Source organism: Haliotis rufescens, unplaced genomic scaffold (genome assembly GCF_023055435.1).
Source record: "Haliotis rufescens isolate VD_foot unplaced genomic scaffold, xgHalRufe1.0.p SCAF_22, whole genome shotgun sequence".
NCBI classification, from domain to species: domain Eukaryota; kingdom Metazoa; phylum Mollusca; class Gastropoda; order Lepetellida; family Haliotidae; genus Haliotis; species Haliotis rufescens.
In genome coordinates, this window is record NW_025963913.1 from 10,815,412 (window position 1) to 10,840,830 (window position 25,419).

The 25,419-nt window shown below is 39.6% G+C and overlaps 1 protein-coding gene across 5 annotated transcripts in view; it reads right to left on the reverse strand.

The window, feature by feature from the left end:
* The window catches only part of LOC124146392 (leucine-rich repeat-containing protein 74B-like), a 442,719-nt gene that overhangs the window by 250,098 nt on the left and 167,202 nt on the right, over nucleotides 1-25,419 (reverse strand). For all 5 annotated transcript variants that reach the window (XR_007222720.1, XM_046516658.2, XM_048401501.1 and 2 more), the window contains 2 exons: nucleotides 18,439-18,546; nucleotides 15,001-15,094 (listed from right to left, as the gene is read on the reverse strand). Coding sequence is in view for 4 of the 5 variants with exons in the window: in XM_046516658.2 (XP_046372614.2) it covers nucleotides 15,001-15,094; nucleotides 18,439-18,546 (202 nt within the window). In the remaining variant the exon portion in view is untranslated. The remainder of the gene's footprint in view (nucleotides 1-15,000; nucleotides 15,095-18,438; nucleotides 18,547-25,419) is intronic.

The following is a 25,419-nucleotide window of genomic DNA, read 5'->3' on the forward strand; positions in this document are numbered from 1 at the left end:
CTCACTTTTAATGACTACGGTAGAGTAATCAGATCTGCTAATGAAGATGCTAGCTATTCCATTGACAATATATCGCTGGAGTACGATATGATAACGGATCCCGAATTAGCCAGACAAATTCGTAACCAGTATACCGGAAGTTTAGCCATTTTGTACGATCGCGTACTGCGACACCGAAAGATCACGAGGGACAAAAAAGATACGATGTGGAATATCAATCTAAACGTCCCCACGAGGTCGTTGAAGGGTATTTTAATGTTGTTCGAGGACCCCTCCGATGCATTTAAAAGAAATACCGAGAAGTTCTACAATCCTAAGATTACAAAAGTAGAATTGACTATCGAGGGCGTTCCTAATCAACTATATAGCCAAGGAATGCTAGCGTATCACCAGTGGGATGAGATTAAAAAACTTCCTTCTATAAAACGTTCTCCGGAAGTTAACGCGGTCGTGAAAGATCTGTCTCTCGGGAGTGTATCGATGGGTGAATACCTCACAACAAAGTACGCGCTATGGCTCGACATGCGAACAACGGACGATGACCAATTACACGGCAGTGGGAGGAGAATAGAAAATGCTAGCGAGGGTGTCACTATACAGATAACGAAGCTTCAGGAAGCGGCTGGTAAATTAAACATATATTTGTACGTGATTATGGATGCGCAACTTAATATACAGAATGGGAGATTCGTGCAAGCAATCTATTGATAATCTTTTACCTAAAGATCCGCACTGCGCAAACGGGCTGTGGAAAAACAGCTTTTATTCTAGATATTTTAGAAAGTCATTATCGGGACGTTTTCGAACATATCATTATTCTGTGCCCGACTATAAGCGTTAATAAAACCTACCTATCGAGAGATTGGGTAATGAATGACGACGGGGTACACAGTCGATCCGGGCGATCGATTACAAGACTGCCTCCGAGTATGTCACGAAAAATACAAAGGAGAATCAACCCTTTTCGTAATAGACGACTGCAGCGCAAGTAAAGAACTAACAAAAAAGAAAGATATGCTTTCGTATTTAGCATTCTCCGGTCGGCATACTCAACATAGCGTTTGGGTACTTACTCAAAAATACAACTCTGTCCTGAAAGATCTAAGAGAGCAGACCAAATGGGTAGCCCTGTTTCATTGCAAAGATCGAGATTCATTCGAGGAATGTTTACGCGAAAATGATGTTATTTATACCAAGGGGGAACGAGATAAAGTCAGAAAAGTGTTAGCGGCAACGAAGCACTGTAAACTCGTATTAAAAACCGATCAACCAGCTGCTTATGCAATTGCTTAGCAAATTATAGCAAATTGTAGCAACTGCTTCGCAAAATTATAGCAAATTATAGAAAAAATGTAGCAAAAATGTAGCAAATTGAACATTAGCGGTTAATATTACATAAAATGTGGTTCGAAATCCTCATTCTTTCGCAACAGTTCATTATTACGGGATGTATTGGATATGCCATATTATATTATGTTAGACTTAAATATCTCCTTAGGTATTACATTATGGAATGCGACGAACTCATCGAACAAATGCTCAAAGAATCTGATGCAGATCAAAATACACAACAACATGCTGATAAATCTTTAGATAAACATAGAGAAAGACTCGCGGCTTTGGTAGCCGGTGGAAAATGTTCCCAATATTTGGGGGAAAATTATACCATCGAAAAAATTGATAACATGACCGACGAAGAAATTAAAAAACTGTACGCGCGTTACGAGTCTAGACTGGGAGCTACCATGACTAAAACGATAGGGTCTTCTATATTACAACTATACACAGCCGTAGCTAGTACGTTTCTCCCCATCCAGGCAGAACATCGCCTGTATTTATGCGAATCTCTAGAGAAAGACCCATTCATCGAACACGCTATAAGCGCAGTGAGCTGTGAGTTTTATCATAGATTCGGAATGTTCTTAGCTCCGTTCACCACAGCTTTAATAACGGCTAGGTATTGTCAATTTAAACATACGTGCCCACTTAATAATAATGGAGACACAATCACAACAGGTGACACCCCAACAGATTGTGAACGAGGAACCACAGATTGTGGAACAACAAGTGAACACACAACAAGTGAATGAGGAACCACCACATGTGACTGTGAATGAGGATGCACCACATGTGAATGAGAAAACAAAAAAACAACCCAGAGTTACTAAGAATCCTTTGAAAATAGCTGCAGGAAGAAAGGGAGGACTCGCGAGGAAAGCGAAATTAATAAATAATTCAAATATTAATCCGATTAAAACATGGACACTAGTAGGAGTTGCTGGTATAGCGGCTGTATGGTTCTTTTATAAGACCGGAGAAGAGAAAACGTCACCCCCGCCGCAACAACAAGTTCAATTAGAGGTTAGTCCTCATATAATGCTATAAGAAGCATGACTACTCCAGTTACAGACCGTAAAATGTTGGTAAACGCCACGTATCATTCAGCGGTGGTCACCGGCTTGGCCATTGGCTATGCTCGTATGGCTAAAATGATTACTAAAGCCACACCTCCCAAGCTAGATTTTAATGGATATGACATCGGAATGGCCATTCTTGATATTGGATTGGCTATGGCAACGAAGGATATGCTCATCAAACAAGGACTTATCCCGGAAGACATAATGAAGTAATTAAACATTTGAATATTTATATTATTATACATATGGCATCAATTGCGATGATGGTCGGTTATTGTTAATGCTCTAGCTTTTTCGGGGAGTAAGTTTTTATTTTCTAGTATGAGAGGTTCGGAGCAGAAAAGACATAATAAAGCTTTAGAACAACTCCAAGCAGCCCAGTCACAATGGGCCAGAAATAGGACATTAAGATTAGACTTTATTCATGAAAAACTGCTTAAGGAAGGACATTCAATTCAAACGTTTAAGGATGTTGAATCTGCCATGCACGAATACTTCCTCGTTTATGGGAAAAAACTAGACCCAATACCAAGACCAACAATGAGTCAGTTTTATACACCGTCAGAGGAACAAAAGAACCAAGAGGTAAAATTTATCATGTTGGGATTGACTGCTGTATTGATTTTCAGCCAAACCATGAATACGCAGTGACAGCTGTGGCTATGACCTAGTTTGGAGCGATCTATAAATAGCATAATCAATATCTCAGTGTAGCTGTGATTTGCATTTAGACAAATGATATGATAGATGTATATACCATGAATAACTGCAAGTTTACACTCATGGGTAAGACTACTCTTTGTAACCGACGCTGTGTTGATTTTTTTTACTGCGGTATACACAATTATTACATCAGGCGCGGAAACATAAACTATACGTGTTCTGTATGCGGGATAGGGGTCAAAGGTCATTATTGTTTATGTAAGGAACACGGTGCTGATAGGGTCAGGAACCAGATTATTTATGCTAGGAAGACAGATTACATCAATGAGAGGAATAGGTTGGGGAGAATATGTATTTAGATATATGAAAACAACCAATTAGACATTTGTCTCATTTTGCATATACCATTCAACCACAATGGTTTTTGTCAGAGAATTAAAAGCTATGGCAAAGCAAAGTGGACTGCGTGGATATTCTCGTATGAGAAAAGCTGAATTGATGGATTTACTCGGTTTGGAATACAACAGACCCCAGACTGTTAGAGAACTCAAAGTTCGAGCGAGAAACGGTGGGCTGAGAGGTTATTCTCGAATGAGAAGAGCTGAATTGATCGCTTTACTAGATAATAATCAACCTAATGATAATGTTGATGATAATCAACAACAAGAATTAATATTTGTACCCACATCCGCCGGCGTTGGTAAATATCTAAGAGGTTGGAAGATGGATATTAATTCCAACATGGATGTTAACGATATTAAGCCCATCATATCGAGTAAAATTAACGAGGAATTAGATGATTTACAAAGTAACACAGACGATAGCACCGAATATACCGAACCATATTTCCGTAGCAATCAAGAAGTTATAACCGAATCCGATACTATAAACTCATCATTAGATACATCAATTCAGATGATACAGGAAACTTTAGAACGCTGGACTAATAGAGGTTCTGGTTGGGGTGTGGATAAAATCGATAGTTTATATTTAGATATAGCGAATTATATGCCCTTCAAAGGTGGATCTTATATAGATTTACCCCCGTATTATAAGAAGAAAAAAGCCATAATTAACGTAAAAAATAAATCCGATGACTGTTTAAGAATGATGATAAGATCTGCATTGTTCCCCGTAGACAAGCATCCTGATAGACCTTCTAGCTATCCCCAAAACGATGGACTCAACTACGATGGTATAGACGAACCTACACCAATATCACAAATTGATAAGGTGGAAAAGCAAAATAATTTAGCTATAAATGTTTTCGGACATTCTAAAGGAATTGTTGTACACAGGATAAGCTCCGCTCCGGAACATATCCCCAGAATCAATTCATTTCTGATTGAAAAAGATGGAAAATATCATTATACGTGGATAAAGAGTTTAAACAGGCTATTATACGATCAAACAAAACATGCTAGAAAGAAATATTTCTGTGAAAGATGCCTACATGGGTACAGCAGACAAGAAGCGCATAAAAGAAGACTGTAGAGGTGTTGGACAGACCGCTATCAGGATCGATATGCCTAAAGAGGGAAAAAATATATTAAAATTTGAACATTATTGTAATCAAATGCCAGTACCGTACGTAATTTACGCCGACTTCGAAGCGCTTATCAAGCCCATAGAAAATACCAACCGTAGCAATACTGATAATAGTTTTACGTACAAAACTCAAGAACATATTCCTTGTGGGTTTGGATATATAGTTGTAAGGTATGATGGGAAAACAAACCCGCCCGTGATTTACAGAGGTCCCGATGCAGCGGGAAAGTTCCTAGAATATCTACAAAATGAAGAGAGAATAATCAGGGAAAAATTATCGTGTAAGAAACCCATGCGTATGACGAGGGATGATTGGAGGGCCCATAAGAAGTCAATGAGTTGTCACGTTTGTAATAAACCCCTGGATGGGGATTCCGTAAGAGATCATTGCCACGTCACGGTTATTATCGGGGAGCAGCTCATAACGAGTGTAACTTGAAACTAAAAATGAATTCTCAAACAATACCCATCCCCGTTGTGTTTCATAACCTTAGGGGATACGATTCACATCTCATTATGCAAGCTATCTCGAAGACCGACGGCGGTTTAACGTGCATTCCTAATAATATGGAAAAATACATATCGTTCTCGTTGACTAAACCTATACATTATAGGGACAAGGATGGGAAATCTAGAATATAGCAAAGTAATGGGCTTAGATTCATAGACTCCGTACAGTTTCTGTTATCTTCCCTGGACAATTTAGCTAATGCGAACAATCCCGATGACTTCGCGATAACAAATAAATATACCGATAAGATAACTCGTCATTTGTTGCTGAGAAAAGGTGTATATCCTTACGAATATATGGATGATTGGTCTAGATTCGAAGAAACTGAATTACCACCCCTTGAATCATTCTATAGTAACTTAACAGAATCTAGAATAACAGATGCCGATTATGAACACGCTCTGACGGTGTGGGATAAATTAGGTTGTAAGAATTTAGGCGATTATCACGATCTGTACTTAAAAACCGATGTACTGTTACTCGCCGATATATTCGAGATATTTAGAAAGACATGTTTCAAACAATATGGCTTGGACCCGGCATGGTACTATTCCAGTCCCGGACTATCGTGGGATGCATTGTTGAAGAAGACCGGCGTAGAACTAAAACTACTCACAGATTACGATATGCACTTGTTTATTGAGAAAGGATTAAGAGGTGGTATATCGATGGCAGCTAAAAGGTATTCTAAGGCTTATAATAAATTAGTGGAAGGATACGATCCCAGTAAACCCGACACCCACATATTATATCTTGACGCTAACAATTTGTATGGATGGGCTATGAGTCAACCTTTACCCACGGGTGGTTTTGAATGGGTCAATGATATCGAAGTGAATGATATCCATAATATCCATAATAATGATATCGAAGTGAATAAAGGGTACATACTAGAAGTTGACTTGGAATATCCAAGTTCGTTACATAAAGATCATAACAGTTATCCGCTAGCTCCCGAAAGATTAATGGTTAATAAAGATTGGATGTCGGAATATCAACGCTCCTTGATGGGTAATAGTAGGTTAGCTAACGTAGAAAAACTCGTACCAAATTTGATGGATAAGACAAAATATATAGTTCACTACAGAAATCTCCAGTTGTATCTATCGTTAGGTATGAAACTTAAGAAAATACACAGAGTTCTAAAGTTTGATCAAAGCCCTTGGATGGAGCCCTATATAAGGTTGAACACAGATTTACGAAAGATAGCTACCAGCGATTTCGAAAAGAATCTGTATAAGCTCATGAATAACTCGGTATTTGGTAAAACTATGGAGAATCTAAGGAAGCGTGTTGATGTTAAATTAGTCAGATCTAATGAGGAAGAAAGACTCAGGAAACTTATAGCCAGTCCGGCTTTTAACAGAAGCAAGATATTCGATAACGACTTAGCCGCGTTGCATATGCAGAAGAGTAATATAAAATTCAACAGACCGGTGTACGTCGGTATGAGTATTCTCGACTTGTCAAAACACTTAATGTATGACTTTTATTACAACGAACTTAAGAAGCAATACGGCGATAGATGCGAGGTGTTATATACCGACACAGATTCTTTGTTGATGGAAATACAAACCGAGGATGTGTATAAAGATATGGCAGAAAAAATAGATATGTACGACACGAGCGATTACCCAAAAGATAATCCACTGCACAGCATTGTAAATAAAAAGGTGTTAGGTAAGATGAAGGATGAATGTGCTGGGACCCCTATAGCGGAGTATGTGGGATTAAGACCTAAGATGTATTCTATAAAGAAGTCCGATAATGGAGAGATAACAAAAGCTAAGGGCGTTAAGAAGTATGTTGTAAAAAAGCATATCAAACACGAACAGTATAAAGAATCATTATTCAACGGTAGAACGTTCAAACACGAGATGAACTCTTTAAGAAGTTACAATCATAGGATATATGGATTAAGAATGAACAAGACATCATTATCCCCCTTAGATACAAAGAGATGGATTGATAATGATGGTGTATGCTTATGGTTATGGTGGTAATACCGTACCATCGGGAACTACTCTTCTCGTACAAATGCCCTACCCGGTTCATCTTGAAGATAATAAAGAATAGGCTCTCCTTCTTTCGTAACCAATCGACTAATGTTATACGTCTTAAGGGACCATATGGGATCGGTTGCGCGACGTAGGCCTCCTTCGAGTTCACCGGCCTGGTATAAATATCTTACCCTTACTCTATCCGGAAGGTTTCGTTCTTTGCCTCTCCTCGGTGCTGAAGATTCGGAAGTCACTGATTTCATTTTAATAGCATCGGATGGTTTCTTCCCTATTAATCTCGTTACTTCATTATTCAGCGCTGATACAACGGCTGATAATCGTGTCACCCATTCGGTTGATCTCAATCGCTCGGATTTCATTTCGATCCCATACTGATAGCCAAACAAACGTTCCGCTAATGTCCTGTTAAATCTTTCGACGATAGCTTGACTGCGGTGGGCCTCTCTTTCACCACGGACGATTTCGACATCGTGCTTTGTTAACAGTTTAATTACCGATCCCATAAACTCGCGACCGGGATCTACTTGAAATTGCTTAGGCCATTTTAGTGGTCCGCGTTTATATATGCGGCTCAGCGCATTAGCTACCTCTGTTGATTCTTTCGAGGTTAATGGCTCTGCCTCTTTGTATCGACTAGCCACATCCACTACGGTTAAAGCATATTTATACGTTTTGCGTTTTAACTTATCGTGGGGAAGAAACAAGAGGTCAGCCTGATGAACTTCATTCGTCGTAAAAATATCAAACTTCTTCCTCGGTATATAACGCGGTGCCGGTAAGTATATTTGCCACATCACTTGTTTCTTTAACCAATCCTTGGCCACATCTTTAGATACCTTAGCCGCGGTGGCTAATTTTTTTATTGCTCCTACACCTTTCCAATATCCTCGTGGGCTATAGTAAATTTTATTCATTATTAATTAATATTGATATTTCGTTTAATACAAATCTGGCTCCAGTGGAAGTGGTCCAGAACCATCATTACCTATAAAAATTTATATCATTGGCTCCAGGTGGTGGTGAGCTGGAGCCAATTTAACTTAATCTCATGACTATCATTGAATTGCATAGTCATTTTGGCATAAAAAATTCCATCTGTAGTGATGGTATAGGTATATAAATCCAGCTCCAGTGGAAGTGGTCCAGAACCATCATTACCTATACTACTACCCCCGACACAATAAATGCCAAATGGAACCTTTGTCAGGTAATATAAGAGGTGCTACCACTAATTGTACCTGTAATAAATTCATTAACTGAGCATCAAGTGAATGACGACAAATACACAAGTGAAGGGTTATACGAGAAAACGTGGATGACAACAAGGGAGTAGTAATCGTATTATCGACGCAAGCCGAAATCCGAAAATGCTTTCACTGCATGGATACTTTTTTAAGTATAAAACTATAACCATCTGGGGTATTTCCAAATGACGACATCCGATGAGCTCCGCCGTTCTTTTTGTCTGTTTGTTTAGGCTGAAGAAATTAATTAACATGCGCCCTTTGTCGAAATCTTTATAGATCACAGTTAACCAACCAGTGTTCAAAAATGCGTAAAACAAATATTGCCTCCAGCTTCCAAGTTTATTTAGCTGTCCTTGCAGACGGTAGCTCAGTCTCTGGTCACGCTCAGTTGCGTTGCGTATCATCCGGGTACTCACGGGGGAAAAAAACAAAAACAAAGGCAACAACCAGTACGGGGAATGGCGTTAGATCACGCTTGAAGGTTTTACATTTGTAATGAAATAATTTAATCTTCCTGCAGACAACTACACCAAAGGTATATAATAAATAGGATATTTCATGTGTCGAGTGAAATATCATGTTTCTCTCATCTCGTGACGGGGGGAAAGGAGATATTTTCACGAGTGGCTATATACACACCATATTGCACACATATCAGCCGCAGTCATATCTTTTACTCTATATCAGGTTTTAGTATCAAAATCATACAGATCAATGCATGATCCATTCAAATATACCAGTGTAATTGCCTGCACAGTGTACAAAAAAGCAATGGTATGCACATAGACATCATCCAGTCATATGCACATTAATGTCCAGCAGTACATCATCTAATCAGATTGTTCATACAAGTACACAAGTAAGACTATGGCATATATACATGCATATACTACATTTATGCACCTATTTGCATACATATCAGCCAGTCCTATCTATCACTCCTATCAGGTTGTAGTATCAAGGTTGTACAGTTCAATACGTCATTCATTCAAGTAAACTGATCTCATTGCCCACACAGTGTACATATAAGCAGTATCCATCCTAACATAATCCAGTGAAGTATGCCATCAATATATAGCAGTACATCATCCATTCATATGGATCATAGGCAGATTATTCATACCGTGTATGTGACAGTGGTACTCACTCACTCACACTATCTCACACACACACAGCATCATCCCAGCACCAATTGATGTGCAACCTCCAATTGATGTGCAACCTCCAGTTGATATTGATGTGCAACCTCCAATTGATATTGATGTGCAACCTCCAAAGAATTTAACTACAGAGGAGGAAATGTTTAGGGAGCTCCAGAGAATCCAGGAAAAAGAGCAGACAAAATTGGCTCAGCTGAAACAAAAATTAACAATCCTGCAAATTAGACAAATTGACCCATTTTTTATTGAATAATGTGCCCATAATGTCATGCCATCTTTCATAATTAGTGCCCACCTGTTAAATTGTTTCATACACAAGTTGACAAAGAAGAGACAATTTATGGATAACAACTCTTCATGTGTTCTCTGGCCATCTTGATCTTACAGTATTATTCTCCTGTTGTCGTTGTTTAAACTACTCATGTTAATCTCTCTGACATATGCAATTGTTGTTACTGTTAATCCTCCATCAACACTAAGTATTCTGTACCATGTTCATTATTCAGCCTTGATTGACAACGGTATAAGGATCTATTCAGAAATGTCACCTTTACAGTAAATGAAGAAGTTGTTATCCTTAAATTATCTCTACTTTGCCCACCTGGTAGACTGATTTAGGTTCTTCTTTTTTTCTAACTGAAGTAGCTCTGGGCAATGCTGTTGCTGATCTGGACCCTGAACTGTCAACTCATCCACATGATTCATTACTATATCCTGTTTCAAAATTCCTATATTATGTAAAATTGCACAGGAAACAACATATTTACATGCTCTGGTTGGATTCGTTCTCAGTCCCAAAGATAGACAAGGAAATCGTCTCTTTAAAATAGCGAAAGTTTGTTCGATCAGAACGCGTGTTCTGCAGAGAGAATAATTATATCTGTCTCTGTGTCTGATATTGCCAGTGTTGGGGTAGGGAGTCATCAGGTAGCGTCTACAGGGGTATCCAGAGTCACCCAGCAGGAATCGATCATGAACACCTGAAATATATATGTGCAATTTGTTTTCATATGTTTTTAAACTTAAGTTCAGAAAGGACAACTATGAAAAGAGCCCAATTTTACCTACAATTTCTAAATATGAAATGAATTTGACAAGAAACTTCGTAATGGAGTCATCATGTATGTTCATGTTAATAGTAATTAGTCTTTGTCTTTTTGGATGTTTGGGACTTGAGTCAACACTGAATATAGATGTTTATATTCATAGAAATCTTTTTAGTATGGTTAACATTTCAGGGAAACCTTTACTGATTTTCTAAGGATATGGATAAAGAATTCATCTTGGGTCACAGAATATCTTGTAAAGTTGGATATATGTATGTAGAGGTTTACCATGTGAGTAATATCACTGACCACATGTATTACTGTTTGCAAAATGTCTATTGGAAACATATTTACATTCTAATTTACAGGGGTATTGTTTACTGTATGTCAAGGATTTGTTAAATTTCAATATTCCCAGATTGATCATAAATCATGATATGTGCCATTGAGACATAACATTATTTTAGATCAACATCAACATCATATCCTGGTTTATGAAATTTATGTAAAATATATTGGTGAAACTTTACAGGATTTCAGAAGCAAAATCTGATGATTTGGAGTGAAATAAGCTCACATAAAATATAACTGTTATGTGATACATCAAGGGAGTGCACTCTTGAATGAAAGGCGTTTATGTGAGATTGATGTGGATTTGTAAATCCAAAATAGCTCTGTAAAATGTCCAATATCTGACTTACACTTCATCAACCTACATGCAACATGTATTTTTTCACTATTTATTATTGCCCCATGTAAAAGGTATTGAAATTAATTGTCTTGCACTACCTAGAATGACAAGATCTCTTATGATTAACCCTCACTTAACCCTCAAATACTTACCATTTTCCCAATTATCGCCGAGTTTACTCTCCCTGAATATGCGGGCATCATGGCATGATCCAGGCCAGTTGGCCACACATTTAGTAATAATAAAGTTGGGGTCGCAAACAATCTATATAAAAGAAATATACAATCTTGTGGTCGACTGAGGATTATTGTGGGTAAATATATATATTTAAGATCGTAGTGGGTGGGTTAGTTTAAGGGGGAGTTGAACGGCTGACATAGTACCTATCTTTTTAGTCTTTATTGTAGAAGCTTATGCCCACGCAGGCGTAGGGGCTGGGAAGACGTGACGATGCCACGCTTGGGAGAGCCGAGATGTAAGGAGCGTGTTCATTGGTTGTGTCCGTTTTCCTGGTCACATGGTCCGCGTGTTGGCTTTATAAGCCTACCCTTGGTAGGGAATCGTCAGTCGTCACTCACCAGTATCTGGTAAGGTACAGTCGGCTCCCACGTCCTGAATCAGGATAATTTATTATTTATTAAAGGGCTTACATTGGGATTTTAGATTAGGAGGTATGGGTGGGGGGAAAATAGAGTAGCATTGAATAGGTTTGTTTTATAGACGTTTTACTTTTGGGAGTTAAGTTAGAGGGGTGGTTAAAAGAACAAGTTTAAGTAAGAAGATTGAATTGGTTTACGTAGGAAGGGAAGGGGAAAATTACGTAGGTTATAGATAGGTGGAGAAGGATTTTGCCCCTGTTGTTTTTTTAAACTTTAAATCCAACTTTACTCCTTGTATCTTATCTATAATTAGAATTGGTAACCCGGTCAAGAGCCTCCTAGAACATAAAGACAAAAGAATACTGCACATGGAGAAGAGAACACAACGCAAAGCACCGCAGTAAAACATCAGACCTTTTGTCAACTATTTTTATAGTTTTACTGTCACTGGGAGCCTTTTACAGGCTTTAGAGGGCGCCTATTACAATCTGTATACCGGTAATGAATAATGTTTGATGATATGAATGATTGGTGGGAGAATGGAAAATCATCTTGTTTGTCAGTTTTAAAACATCCTTCAACATTTATTTTGTGTCAGGCAACATATTTCAACGGTCTGAAGCATAAGCAAACAACATATTTTTCAATGGTCTGAAGCATAAGCAAATTCAGGGACATATTGTATTTGTTTAATGAAATCTCAGCCTGTACGTGTATATACACCCATTATTTTGCGGATTTTGTATCGAATTTACCAAAACATATGTTTTGGGTATTGTCAAGTTAATATTGCAGATGCTAAAAATTACATACACATCCATTTGAAAGCTTTGTATTTATTTGTGTATTAATAAATTATTTGTCATTGTGAACATGCACCTTGTTTTTTTAGCATGCTTGTGGAACTGAAGCAGAGCAAAGTAGTTTCATCACTTTTAGCACGAATACGGTAAAGTAAATTATAGGTGGCACCAGTGTCGTGTTCTAATTTTAGATCAAAATGGCTGCCTCCAAAGATTCGGGGAAAACACCATATGTATCCTTATCGTGTATATGTTATATTAATGCTCAAATGTCAATTTTGGGTGTATTACTTACCGGCAAGAGCATGGAAGGGACGTTTCACGTCATGTGATCTTTGGCCTGTCAGGAAAGCGATGAAGCGAGAGGACAGCCTACAGAGTAGCTCTGCCACTCGTCGGACACACCTGCCGGCTGTTGCTTTACTGATACAGAACAACTGAGCAACAAACTGAAGGAATATCAAAACCTGAATTATAGGTGGGAGACTGTGGGAACGCTGAGTGGGGTGTGCCAGTTCATCACCGATTAAGCCAACGATGAAAAAAATGGCAAAACGACAAAATCTATGTCTCTCAAAGAGCTCTTCGTCGTTGTACAGATCAAGAGGGTTGAATCGGTCCCGAAATGTCCGATGAATTGCTATTTTGTCCTTTTTAGCCCTTAAGCGACGCATGAGGCGAACAAACTCTGCCATCTTTCTTGCTACAAATTTTGTCTTAAGTCTACTCAGGGGCAGTCTTAGGACTTAAGATCAAATTTTGTCTTAGACTTAAGATATTCTCATAGATTGAGCTTAGTGATCCCCGATTTCAGACAAAATTTTGTCTTAAGTCTAAATCTTAAGAGTTAAGACAAAATATGGTCTTAAGTTAGTTTCATGACTTTTTAGATGTGGAATTGTAAATAAGCTGATGTTGGGCAACCAATTACCACGTATATTGGCCCGGCGGCATTAGTTGTTATGTCAGCTGTAACTGTCACAATGGTTCTCCGAATTGGGCCAGGCAGCGGTAGTTTCCAAGTATGCTATCTGGGGCGGGGCTGGGCAGTTGCCTTAGGCCAGCAGCAGTAACTGCTTTTGGCAGCGTGGTAGTTGCCAAGCGTGTGTTTCTTATAAATAAGTACGCTACCAGGGCCGGGTAGCAGTTGCTGCCCTAAGCCAGCAGCAGTAGTTTCTAATCGCCACTAGTGCACTAGCACCTGCACGCCCTCAGTCATTTAGTCCACTCTCATGTCATGTTGTTATTATTGGCTCAGCCATCCAAAGTTTGGTAGTCCGTACCTAACCTTTGCATATCACACGAGTATTATAATGAATTTGATAAATGAAGAAAACTAAATTTTGTACTAAACTTCAGTGGTTTATGATAGTGCATCTCTCACATATTAGTACATTTAATTAGAAATTATATATTTGGTAATTTTCAGCTGTCAAGATTTTCAAGATTGCGATACTGTCACCAACATTTGTTCAGCATTCTTAGAATTAATACATATTTTTGACACCATGAGTGCTTAGCTAACTATATTAAACAAACAATCTGAAATATCATGAATAATAAAAATGCACCAACCATAGCTCTTACCATGACTACCATCAAAGAAATCAACAAAGCCTTATAAACCTACTCCTGCTGCTCAGCAGAACAGCAAAAACATACATGTACACGAGTTGCGGATAAGACTTGTGACATGAGATGATGTCTTATCATCCGCTCACTGTCATAAAACAAACATTTGCAAAACAGTAGCATTCATTGTAAGGTGAAATTAATTATTTTCTAAATGTGTATGTGTATGAAAATAGTGTATGAAAAAAAAGGAGTAAACATTTGATTCAGCGAGCAACGCTTGTATTACAGTCTGTTTGGCTCCAAATAAGAACAATGAATTGCAAAATAACTCCTAATGGGGAATAGTCTATTGAATGTCAAAATGGTACATAGCGATGAATACCCTGTACCCAACAATATCTGCTGTTTGTTTTATTCCCATCATGGAAAAAAGTTGTTTAAGAACCTATCATGTTGTTTTGTGTACAAGTTGACATTTTGAACGGAGGGGGCACACTGGTAGGAGGAACAGTCCACCTATACGACATTTAATACACTATTGTCGATTTGGAGTTATATTGCAATTCCTCGTTCTAATTTGGAGCCAAACAGTCTGTACATCATCTGCTATGTTTTGCTTTAAAAGAACCGTTTAACAAAACTGGAGAGTTATTTCGGGAGTTATTTGTTGCCAAATTTTCCCAACAGGTTTCTAATAGAGGTTTTTGTGACTTTCCTACCTGCCAGTGACAGTGTCTTCAGGGTGGTGTTCACTTCCAGCATTCCAGCAAATGCTGCTGCTCCAGTTGACCGGATAAAATTATTAGCCAAATTCTGCACACAGAAAACTGAATGATCATCTTGAAATGTATCATAATAGTTATGGGAATAAAAATGCTTTGTTTTGTTTGTTGTTTAACGGCACGCTCAGAAATGTTCCAGCTATATGAAGGTGGTCTGTAAATAACTGAGTCTGGACGAGACAATCCAGTGATTGACATCATGAGCATAGGGTCCACGCAATTGAGATACGATGACATGCATTAACCTAGTCAGCAAGCATGACCACCCAATCCTGTTAGTTGCCTCTTACAACAACCACAGTCTCCTTTTACGGAAAGCATGGGTTGCTGAAGACCTATTCTACCCCAGATCTTCAAGGGTCGAACTGAGGTCATCATATGATGCATACTTCACACTGAGGTCTTGAGATGATACATACTTCCTACTGAGGTCATGAGATAATACATACTTTCTACTGAGGTCATGTAAATGTGCATACTTCCTATTGAGGTCATGAGATAATACATACTTTCTACTGAGGTCATGTAAATGTGCATACTTCCTATTGAGGTCATGAGATAATACATACTTTCTACTGAGGTCATGTAAATGTGCATACTTCCTATTGAGGTCATGAGATAATACATACTTTCTACTGAGGTCATGTCAATGTGCATACTTCCTACTGAGGTCATAAGATAATACATACTTTCTACTGAGGTCATGTAAATGTGCATACTTCCTATTGAGGTCATGAGATAATACATACTTTCTACTGAGGTCATGTCAATGTGCATACTTCCTACTGAGGTCATGAGATAATACATACTTTCTACTGAGGTCATGTCAATGTGCATACTTCCTACTGAGGTCATGAGATGATACATACTTCTTACTGAGGTCATGAAATTATACATACTTCCTACTGAGATCATGTCAATGTGCATACTTCCTACTGAGGTCATGAGATAATACATACTTTTGACTGAGGTCATGAGATGATATGTACTTCCTACTGAGGTCATGAGATGATATGTACTTCCTACTGAGGTCACGAGATGATACGTACTTCCTACTGAGGTCATGAGATGATACGTACTTCCTACTGAGGTCATGAGATGATATGTACTTCCAACTGAGGTCACGAGATGATACGTACTTCCTACTGAGGTCATGAGATGATATGTACTTCCTACTGAGGTCATGAGATGATATGTACTTCCTACTGAGGTCATGAGATGATACATACTTCCTACTGAGGTCACGAGATGATACATACTTCCTACTGAGGTCATGAGATAATACATACTTCCTACTGAGGTCATGAGATGATACATACTTCCTACTGAGGTCATGAGATAATACATACTTCCTACTGAGGTCATGAGATGATACATACTTCTTACTGAGGTCATGAGATGATATGTACTTCCTACTGAGGTCATGAGATGATACATACTTCCTACTGAGGTCATGAGATGATATGTACTTCCTACTGAGGTCATGAGATGATACATACTTCCTACTGAGGTCATGAGATGATACATACTTCTTACTGAGGTCATGAGATGATATGTACTTCTTACTGAGGTCATGAAATGATACATACTTCTTACTGAGGTCATGAGATGATACATACTTCTTACTGAGGTCATGAAATGATACATACTTCTTACTGAGGTCATGAAATGATACATACTTCCTACTGAGGTCACGAGATGATATGTACTTCCTACTGAGGTCATGAGATAATACATACTTCCTACTGAGGTCATGAGATGATATGTACTTCCTACTGAGGTCATGAGATAAAACATACTTCCTACTGAGGTCATGAGATGATATGTTCTTCCTACTGAGGTCATAAGATGATATGTACTTCCCACTGAGGTCATGAGATGATACGTACTTCCTACTGAGGTCATGAGATGATACGTACTTCCTACTGAGGTCATGAGATGATACATACTTTCTACTGAGGTCATGAGATGATATGTACTTCCTACTGAGGTCATGAGATGATACATACTTCCTACTGAGGTCATGAGATGATATGTACTTTTGACTGAGGTCATGAAATGATAAGTTCTTCCTACTGAGGTCATGAGATGATATGTTCTTCCTACTGAGGTCATGAGATGATACATACTTCCTACTGAGGTCATGAAATGATATGTACTTCCTACTGAGGTCATGAGATAATAGGTTCTTCCAAATGAGGTCATGAGATGAAACATACTCCCTACTGAGGTCATGAGATGATAGGTTCTTCCTACTGAGGTCATGAGATGATACCTACTTCCTACTGAGGTCATGAGATGATATGTACTTCCTACTGAGGTCATGAGATGATACATACTTTCTACTGAGGTCATGAGATGATACATACTTTCTACTGAGGTCATGTAAATGTGCATACTTCCTACTGAGGTCATGAGATGATCCATATTTCCTACTGAGGTCAAGAGATGATACATACTTCCTACTGAGGTCATGAGATAATACATACTTTCTACTGAGGTCATTTTAATGTGCATACTTCCTATTGAGGTCATGAGATGATATGTACTTCCTACTGAGGTCATGAGATGATATGTACTTCCTACTGAGGTCATGAGATAATATGTACTTCCTACTGAGGTCATGAGATGATACATACTTCCTACTGAGGTCATGAGATGATACATACTTCCTACTGAGGTCATGAGATGATACATACTTTCTACTGAGGTCATGTAAATGTGCATACTTCCTACTGAGGTCATGAGATGATACATACTTCCTACTGAGGTCATGAGATGATATGTACTTCCTACTGAGGTCATGAGATGATACATACTTCCTACTGAGGTCATGAAATGATACATACTTTCTTCTGAGGTCATGTAAATGTGCATACTTCCTACTGAGGTCATATGATATGTACTTCCTACTGAGGTCATGAGATGATGTATGTTTACTGTTATTACTAACTTCTGACAATTGATATGTTTATGATAGAGCAATGAGACACTGGGGGGTGACATGATGATTAGATGATGCACTTGATTAAATTAAACAGTGGTACATGAATAACTGGCCATACAGAGGGCCAAACTATTACAAATCATGACAAGCAAGTCTAGCATGACATTATTCGCAGCTACAGCATTTGGGAAAGGTCAAAGGTATTCTGCTAGTGAGTGTGGCCTCGTATTTATGTGGTTTGTGGGAACATAAAGGAAAGTAATTGCTTGCTTAGCCAATCAAATGCCATGGAATCAATGGCAGTTGATATAGACATCAAGAAATTGTCAGTTTTTACACATATACACATCTAAATAAGGGAAGAGAGGATGTTTATCATAAGATATATGGCATTCAAAGACAACTCAAAATGTTGATTAAAACATTACCAAATATACAATGAACATATTTTCTTTGAGCATGTCAGCAAGGTAGTATGCCCCTGCTCCCTCAACACAGTTGTCTGCCAGGTCCACATGCTCCGTTACTGTGTTACGCTGTAAGAAACAAAACACACTGTGGCGCAAACTGAAATAATTATACTTTGGAAAACTGGACAGCCTTGTAGGGGGAACACTGTCTGAACACTTTGTGGTGGAATAACATCATGTTTTTTGGCCTTCATTCCCTTGCCTTCTCAAATTATGAATTGAGGGGACATGGCACTGAAGACCGATAGTGATGGTCAAGAATATCTTGAATACAATAAGAAACAGACTGAAACTCGACCCGGTTACACCCAATACCCTGTTCGTTGTCCCATTGCACTCTACAAGTACAAAATTTTGGGCCCCAAAATTTCTCCTCTTCTGAACACCTCTTCTTAGGGGGTTCACCGGGGTGATGACGCTTGGTTTCAGTGTCAGCTGGTGGTAAACATAACATGGAAGCATCATGAAAAACGTGGCCCAGCATGCAAAACTTGTCCGCTGACCTACGTCTGACTAACAATAGTGTGTGTAAGACCATGCATGCCTCAGACATTCAACTGTAACAACATCGCACATACACACATCATGCAAGAGTCTGGACACTGCTTCTGTCAACAGTTACCCTACTTTGTCCGACAAACATCATCAAGATATGAGCAAGATCCTTATGTCATGCACCTTGCCTTTGGTATCTTGGGCCAGGACATGCGCACTTCCGTCCTAGACTCAGATTCCCTCTACGATCAGCTGTGGGCCTAACTCATCTTTATAAACCTATTCATTGGGATCGCTATTAAGTAAGAGACTTCTTTCTATAGGCATTAAAACCTATTGTGAGGTTTTACTTTCCAGTAGGGTTAAATCTCATAAACAGGGACATTGTAATGTCCCTGGGATTTTATATAATATCCCAGGGATTTTATATAATGTCCTGGGTATTTTATTAATATAACTTCCGTTCAGATTGTAACATGTAATGAAATGTAAAATCAAATGACAAATGTTTTCTTTATATTCCCGAGGATCGAACTCGCAACCTTTGTATCTGTAGCCCAGTGAGTGTACCACGAAGCTACAGAGGTGTTGATAAGCCTCACTGGTTATTAGAATGTCCTTTTCAAGATCCGTACGCCAGCAACAGATATTTTACGCGCGTTTCCTATATTTCATGGAAAGTATGTTCGAAACATAAAAATGTTGATAAATGTTGTTTTAAGTTTCTTTTTTCGGTTTATAAGCATAGAAAAACACTTTCCCTCGGTTTTGGTAGACAGAGCATGCCCTGGGGGTCGGGAAAAACCGTGGAAAAATCAAGTCTAACTAATGCAATGTAAATGATTGGTTGCATAGTTCTCGCTCGATCGTAGACCTACCTTGTCGCACAAATTTAAAAATGGCTTGAAAGTTTACAAATACGTTCGTACGAGTAAGCTTCAGAAGAGGAGCGCAAATTGATAAGGTAAGGGTTTTAGAAAACGCTCTTTCTTTTTATCGTGGCGAGAAGGTTTCTTTCAAAAAATTCAAGCCAGATCTCCTTTGTGTTGACATTCCTGCAGATTATGTGTCATCAAGCATGGTTTTATCCATGCAGCATCCATTTATACAGTGAGATAGTCTAATCTCGATATCTCGATAGGCCTAGCGTTTGATATTAGTCTAATGATACCGTTTGCATTGGGTTAGACTTGATTTTCCAGACGCAATAGTATCTCGTCAACGAAGAAAAGACGTCTATGTAAAAATGATAAATATGGAGATATATTTGGCCTGAATTCAGCTTTTTAGATGATAAAACTTGCTAAATAAATGGAGATCATAGGTTATTAAACACAATTATCAACCAGATTTTACAGATTATCGTCCTAAAACATTTCCAAGTGGTACTAGGGGCTATCATCAACCATTCTGCAACACTCAACAACAAACTTTCCTGTGACACCAATATTTTAGTGTATTTTTCAAACAAGTAAAGTTTGGTTTTCATTATTGTAGTACATGTATGGAATCAAGTCACAAAAATGCAACTGCTACAGAAAAGCATGCATTCCATGCAAAAGTTGACTTTTATGTAAGCCCCAAGCATTTCACTACCCAAGAATGGGTATAAAACATGTGCGTTAACGGGATTCCATATGCATTGTTTAGCATCGTGCTGACAACAACCACACAGAAAAACAACAAAATTACGCAATTATTAAACATCATGAAATGCCACGCTTGTCCGAAAATGAGCGTCTGCGAGCCATTGGTATGCTTGAAGCAGGATCGAGTCAACGTGATGTTGCAAGACAATTTAACATCCACAAAAACACCATTTGGTGTTTATGGCAACGTTGGCAACAGACAAATGCAGTCAGAGACCATCCTCGGAGTGGCAGGCCACACGTACCAATAATCAACAAGACAACTGGATTCGAACAACACAGCTATGAAATCGATTCCAGCCAGCAACAGTGACTGCAAGAAGCATTCCTGGCCTTCGACGAATATCTTCACAAACCGTACGTCGCCGCCTCAGATGTGCAGGGATTGTCGCCAGAAGACCCGCCAGACGTCCCATTTTGACATGAATCCACCGTCAAGCACTTCTACAGTGGTGCAGACAGCATCTACGCAGGACGGTCATACAGTGGGGACAAGTTCTATTCCCTGACGAGTCTCGTTTTCACCTCAGCCACAGCGATAGACGGATTCGAGTGTACCGACGTCGAGGTAAACGTTACGTCAATCATTGTGTCATGGAAGAAGATCGGTTCTGGGGCGGCAGCGTTATGGTATCGGGTTGGATTACAACAAGACAGAGGACCCGTTTGATAGTGGTAGAGGGAAATCTCAATGGACAGCGCTATCGCAACGAGATCATCGGCCCTGTTGTTCTACCTTTTTTGCGTCGTCATGGCCATGGCATTACCGTTCAACATGACAACGCCCGGCCTCATATTGCTCGACTTGTTCAGGATTCTCTTCCACAAAACAACGTGAATGTCATCCCCTGGCCGGCTCGCTCACCTGATCTATCACCAATCGAGCACATGTGCGATGAGATGGATCGGCGCCTTCGACGTCAACCACGTGTTCCAGAGACACTCCAGGAACTTCGAAACATGCTCCAGCAGATATGAACAGATATCCCACAGGACTTTGTGCGACGCCTGGTCCATTCCATGAGTCGAAGATGTGTTGCTTGCATCGCAACCAGAGGTGGACACACACGCTATTGATTTGTTAATTGACATTTTGGCATGTTCATGTTTTTTTTTATGAAATCACGCATTTTCTGAAGTCAGTGTGACAAATTAAACCATTTGAACACTTACAACTTGTAAGTTACAAGAGTCTTTTATCTGTTGCAAACCGATTTTTTTTCAGATTTGGTAAAAAACATTAAATCTTATTCAATGTCACAGGAACTTTTGTTGTTCAGTATATAAAAATCATTGCACATAGCATCATATGCCTACCTGAGTATGTTTGGGCTTGAAGGAATCCATAGCCAAGCTATCAGGCTATAGCAGGCTTTGAGGACTTCATAGCTGATCAGATATATATTCACAAGAATCAGATTCATGCCATTTTCATTACATTTCAACGATAGGCCTAATCTATGATATCAATACTAGTATTCATAGACCAAATATCATAAATACGTGATTTTAATCTCAATAAAATCCTTCCATCTTTAAGGACAAAACATAAATTTGACCATTTGTTGACTCTCAGAGCTGATGTCCAATCCTCTTCTGCCTCCTATGTTTCATTATGCGCACTGGGATTACAGAGGGTCAACTGTGTGGGGTGGGGTGAGGGTGTGTCTGGCGGGCCTTATGCAGAAGATGATTTGACTGGCAATGGGTATTTTGTAATACGTAGAGTGTAATAGTTGGTTCCATGTGATACCTCCAATGTTTAAGCCTTATGCAGAGGAAGATTTGTCTGGTGTGGCCCATTCTGTACTCTGTGATATGAACCTGTTCATTTAAACTTACCTTAATGTGGTACAATCGACATATATTCCAGCCCTATTTTACCCGTGTATACCTGTCAACTATTTGTGGGTTTCTGGCGGGCCTTATGCAGAAGATGATTTGTCTGGCAATGGGTATTGTGTAATAAGTAGAGTGCAATTGTTCATTTGCTGTTGGTTTTATGTGGTAATTCCAATGTTTAACCCAGCTCCAATTTTGGGACCCTCTCTGGGGGGTGGCGGACCTTATGCAGAGGAAAATGTGTCAGGTATGGGCCTTTTTGTACTCAGTAACATGTACCTGTTCATCTAAACTTACTTTCATCTGGTACTTTGAATGTATACTCTAGTCAAATTTTACCAGAGTGTCCACTGTGTGCATTAAGGGTCAACATTTGGGGGTGACTGGCGGGCCTTATGCAGCAGACGATTTGTCTGGCAATAGGTATTTTATACTGAGTAGAGTGTGATAGTTCATTTTATGTTGATTTCATGTGGTACCTCCAATGTTTAACCTAGCCCAAATTTTGGGACCCTCTCTGGGGGGGTCTGGCAGGCCTTATGCAGAGGAAGATTTGTCTGGCGTGGCCCATTCTGTACTCTGCGAGATGAACCAGTTCATTTACACTTACTTTCTTGTGGTACCTCCAATGTTTGATCCAGCCCTTGAATGGTCCCTTCTTTTGGGGGGCCAGGGGCCACACGCAGCAGGGGGTCCCCGGCAGACATCCATATATGAATATGTTGGGTTACACAGTAAATGTTCCTGTGTTCGGATATTGGTACCTTGTTCGTTTGACCAAAGTGCTCTGGGCTGCTGCTCTATATGATTTGATCATAAGCATGAAACAATAAGCCAATATGGCTTCTTTTCCTGAACTGAATAAATACGGTCAAACTGAGTTTCCATCAAAACATTTCCAAAGACCAAAGGGTGCAAACTGCAAAGAGAGATTTTCTCATAGACATATACAGTCAAATATTTCTTTGGATGGTTGCGACAGTCTCTCATACAGAGAATGCAAGCATATAATAGCCGATCCCTTTCTTTGCAAACTGTGTAGGGGCATTCCAGGTCATGAAAGCAGTACATTTGAGGAACTGAAGTCACTGCCGAAGTTGAATTAGAAGTGACACAGTAACAGTCACTGTTGCTGGCTGGAATAGATTTCGTAGCTGTGTTGTTCGAATCCAGTTGTCTTGTCGATTATTGGTTACGCGTGGCCTGCCACTCCGAGGATGGTCTCTGACTGCATTTGTCTGTTGCCAACGTTGCCATAAACACCAAATGGTGTTTTTGTGGATGTTAAATTGTCTTGCAACATCACGTGGACTCGATCCTGCTCATGCTCGATTGGTGATAGATCAGGGGAGCGAGCCGGCCAGGGGATGACATTCACGTTGTTTTGTGGAAGAGAATCCTGAACAAGTCGAGCAATATGAGGCCGGGCGTTGTCATGTTGAAAGGTAATGCCTGGGCCATGACGACGCAAAAAAGGTAGAACAACAGGGCCGATGATCTCGTTGCGATAGCGCTGTCCATTGAGATTTCCCTCTACCACTATCAAACGGGTCCTCTGTCTTGTTGTAATCCCACCCGATACCATAACGCTGCCGCCCCAGAACCGATCTTCTTCCATGACACAATGATTGACGTAACGTTTACCTCGACGTCGGTACACTCGAATCCGTCCATCGCTGTGGCTGAGGTGAAAACGAGACTCGTCTGTGAATAGAACTTGTCCCCACTGTATGACCGTCCTGCGTAGATGCTGTCTGCACCACTGTAGAAGTGCTTGACGGTGGATTCATGTCAAAATGGGACGTCTGGCGGGTCTTCTGGCGACAATCCCTGCACATCTGAGGCGGCGACGTACGGTTTGTGAAGATATTCGTCGAAGGCCAGGAATGCTTCTTGCAGTCACTGTTACTGGCTGGAATCGATTTCATAGCTGTGTTGTTCGAATCCAGTTGTCTTGTTGATTATTGGTTACGCGTGGCCTGCCACTCCGAGGATGGTCTCTGACTGCATTTGTCTGTTGCCAACGTTGCCATAAACACCAAATGGTGTTTTTGTGGATGTTAAATTGTCTTGCAACATCACGTGGACTCGATCCTGCTTCAAGCATACAAATGGCTTGCAGACGCTCATTTTCGAACAGGCGTGGCATTTCGTAATGTTGAATAATTGCGTTATTTTGTTGTTTTTCTGTGTGGATGTTGTCAGCACGATGCTAAACAATGCATATGGAATCCGGTTAACACACATGTTTTTATACCCAATCTTGGGTTGTGAAATGCATGAAGCTTACATAAAAGTCAACTTTTGCATGGAATGCATGCTTTCTGTTGCATTTTTGTGACTTGATTCCATACATGTACTACAATATTGAAAACCAAACTTTGCTTGTTTGAAAAATACACTAAATCATTGGTGTCACAAGAATTTTGTTATTGACTATATATTGGCATCAGTGATGTTTGGTTACTGTCAAGAAGTGATATTTTCCCGTCCTTGGGCTTTTGCAGTAGAGCAGTTTCCCTCGCAACTACTTTTGTGATAGGTAGCAGTAGTGAGTGAGTGAGTATGGTTTTACGCCGCTTTTAGCAATATTCCAGCAATATCACGGCGGGGGACCAGAAATGGGCTTCACACATTGTACCCATGTCGGGAATCGAACCCGGGTCTTCTGCGTGACGAGCGAACGCTTTCACCACTAGGCTACCCGACCGCCCCGATAGGTAGCAGTAAAAGAGGCTGCTGTTGAAAAATTGTGTGTGAGTGACGGAGTGAGGTTTTACGCCGCTTTTAGCAATATTCCAGCAATATCACGGCGGGTGACACCAGAAATGGGCTTCACACATTGTGCCCATGTGGGGAATCAAACCCAATTCTTCAGCGTGATGAGCTACCCCTCCGCCCCTGAAAAATTAGACGAGTTTATTGTGTGATTACAGCCAAGATGCAGGATTAT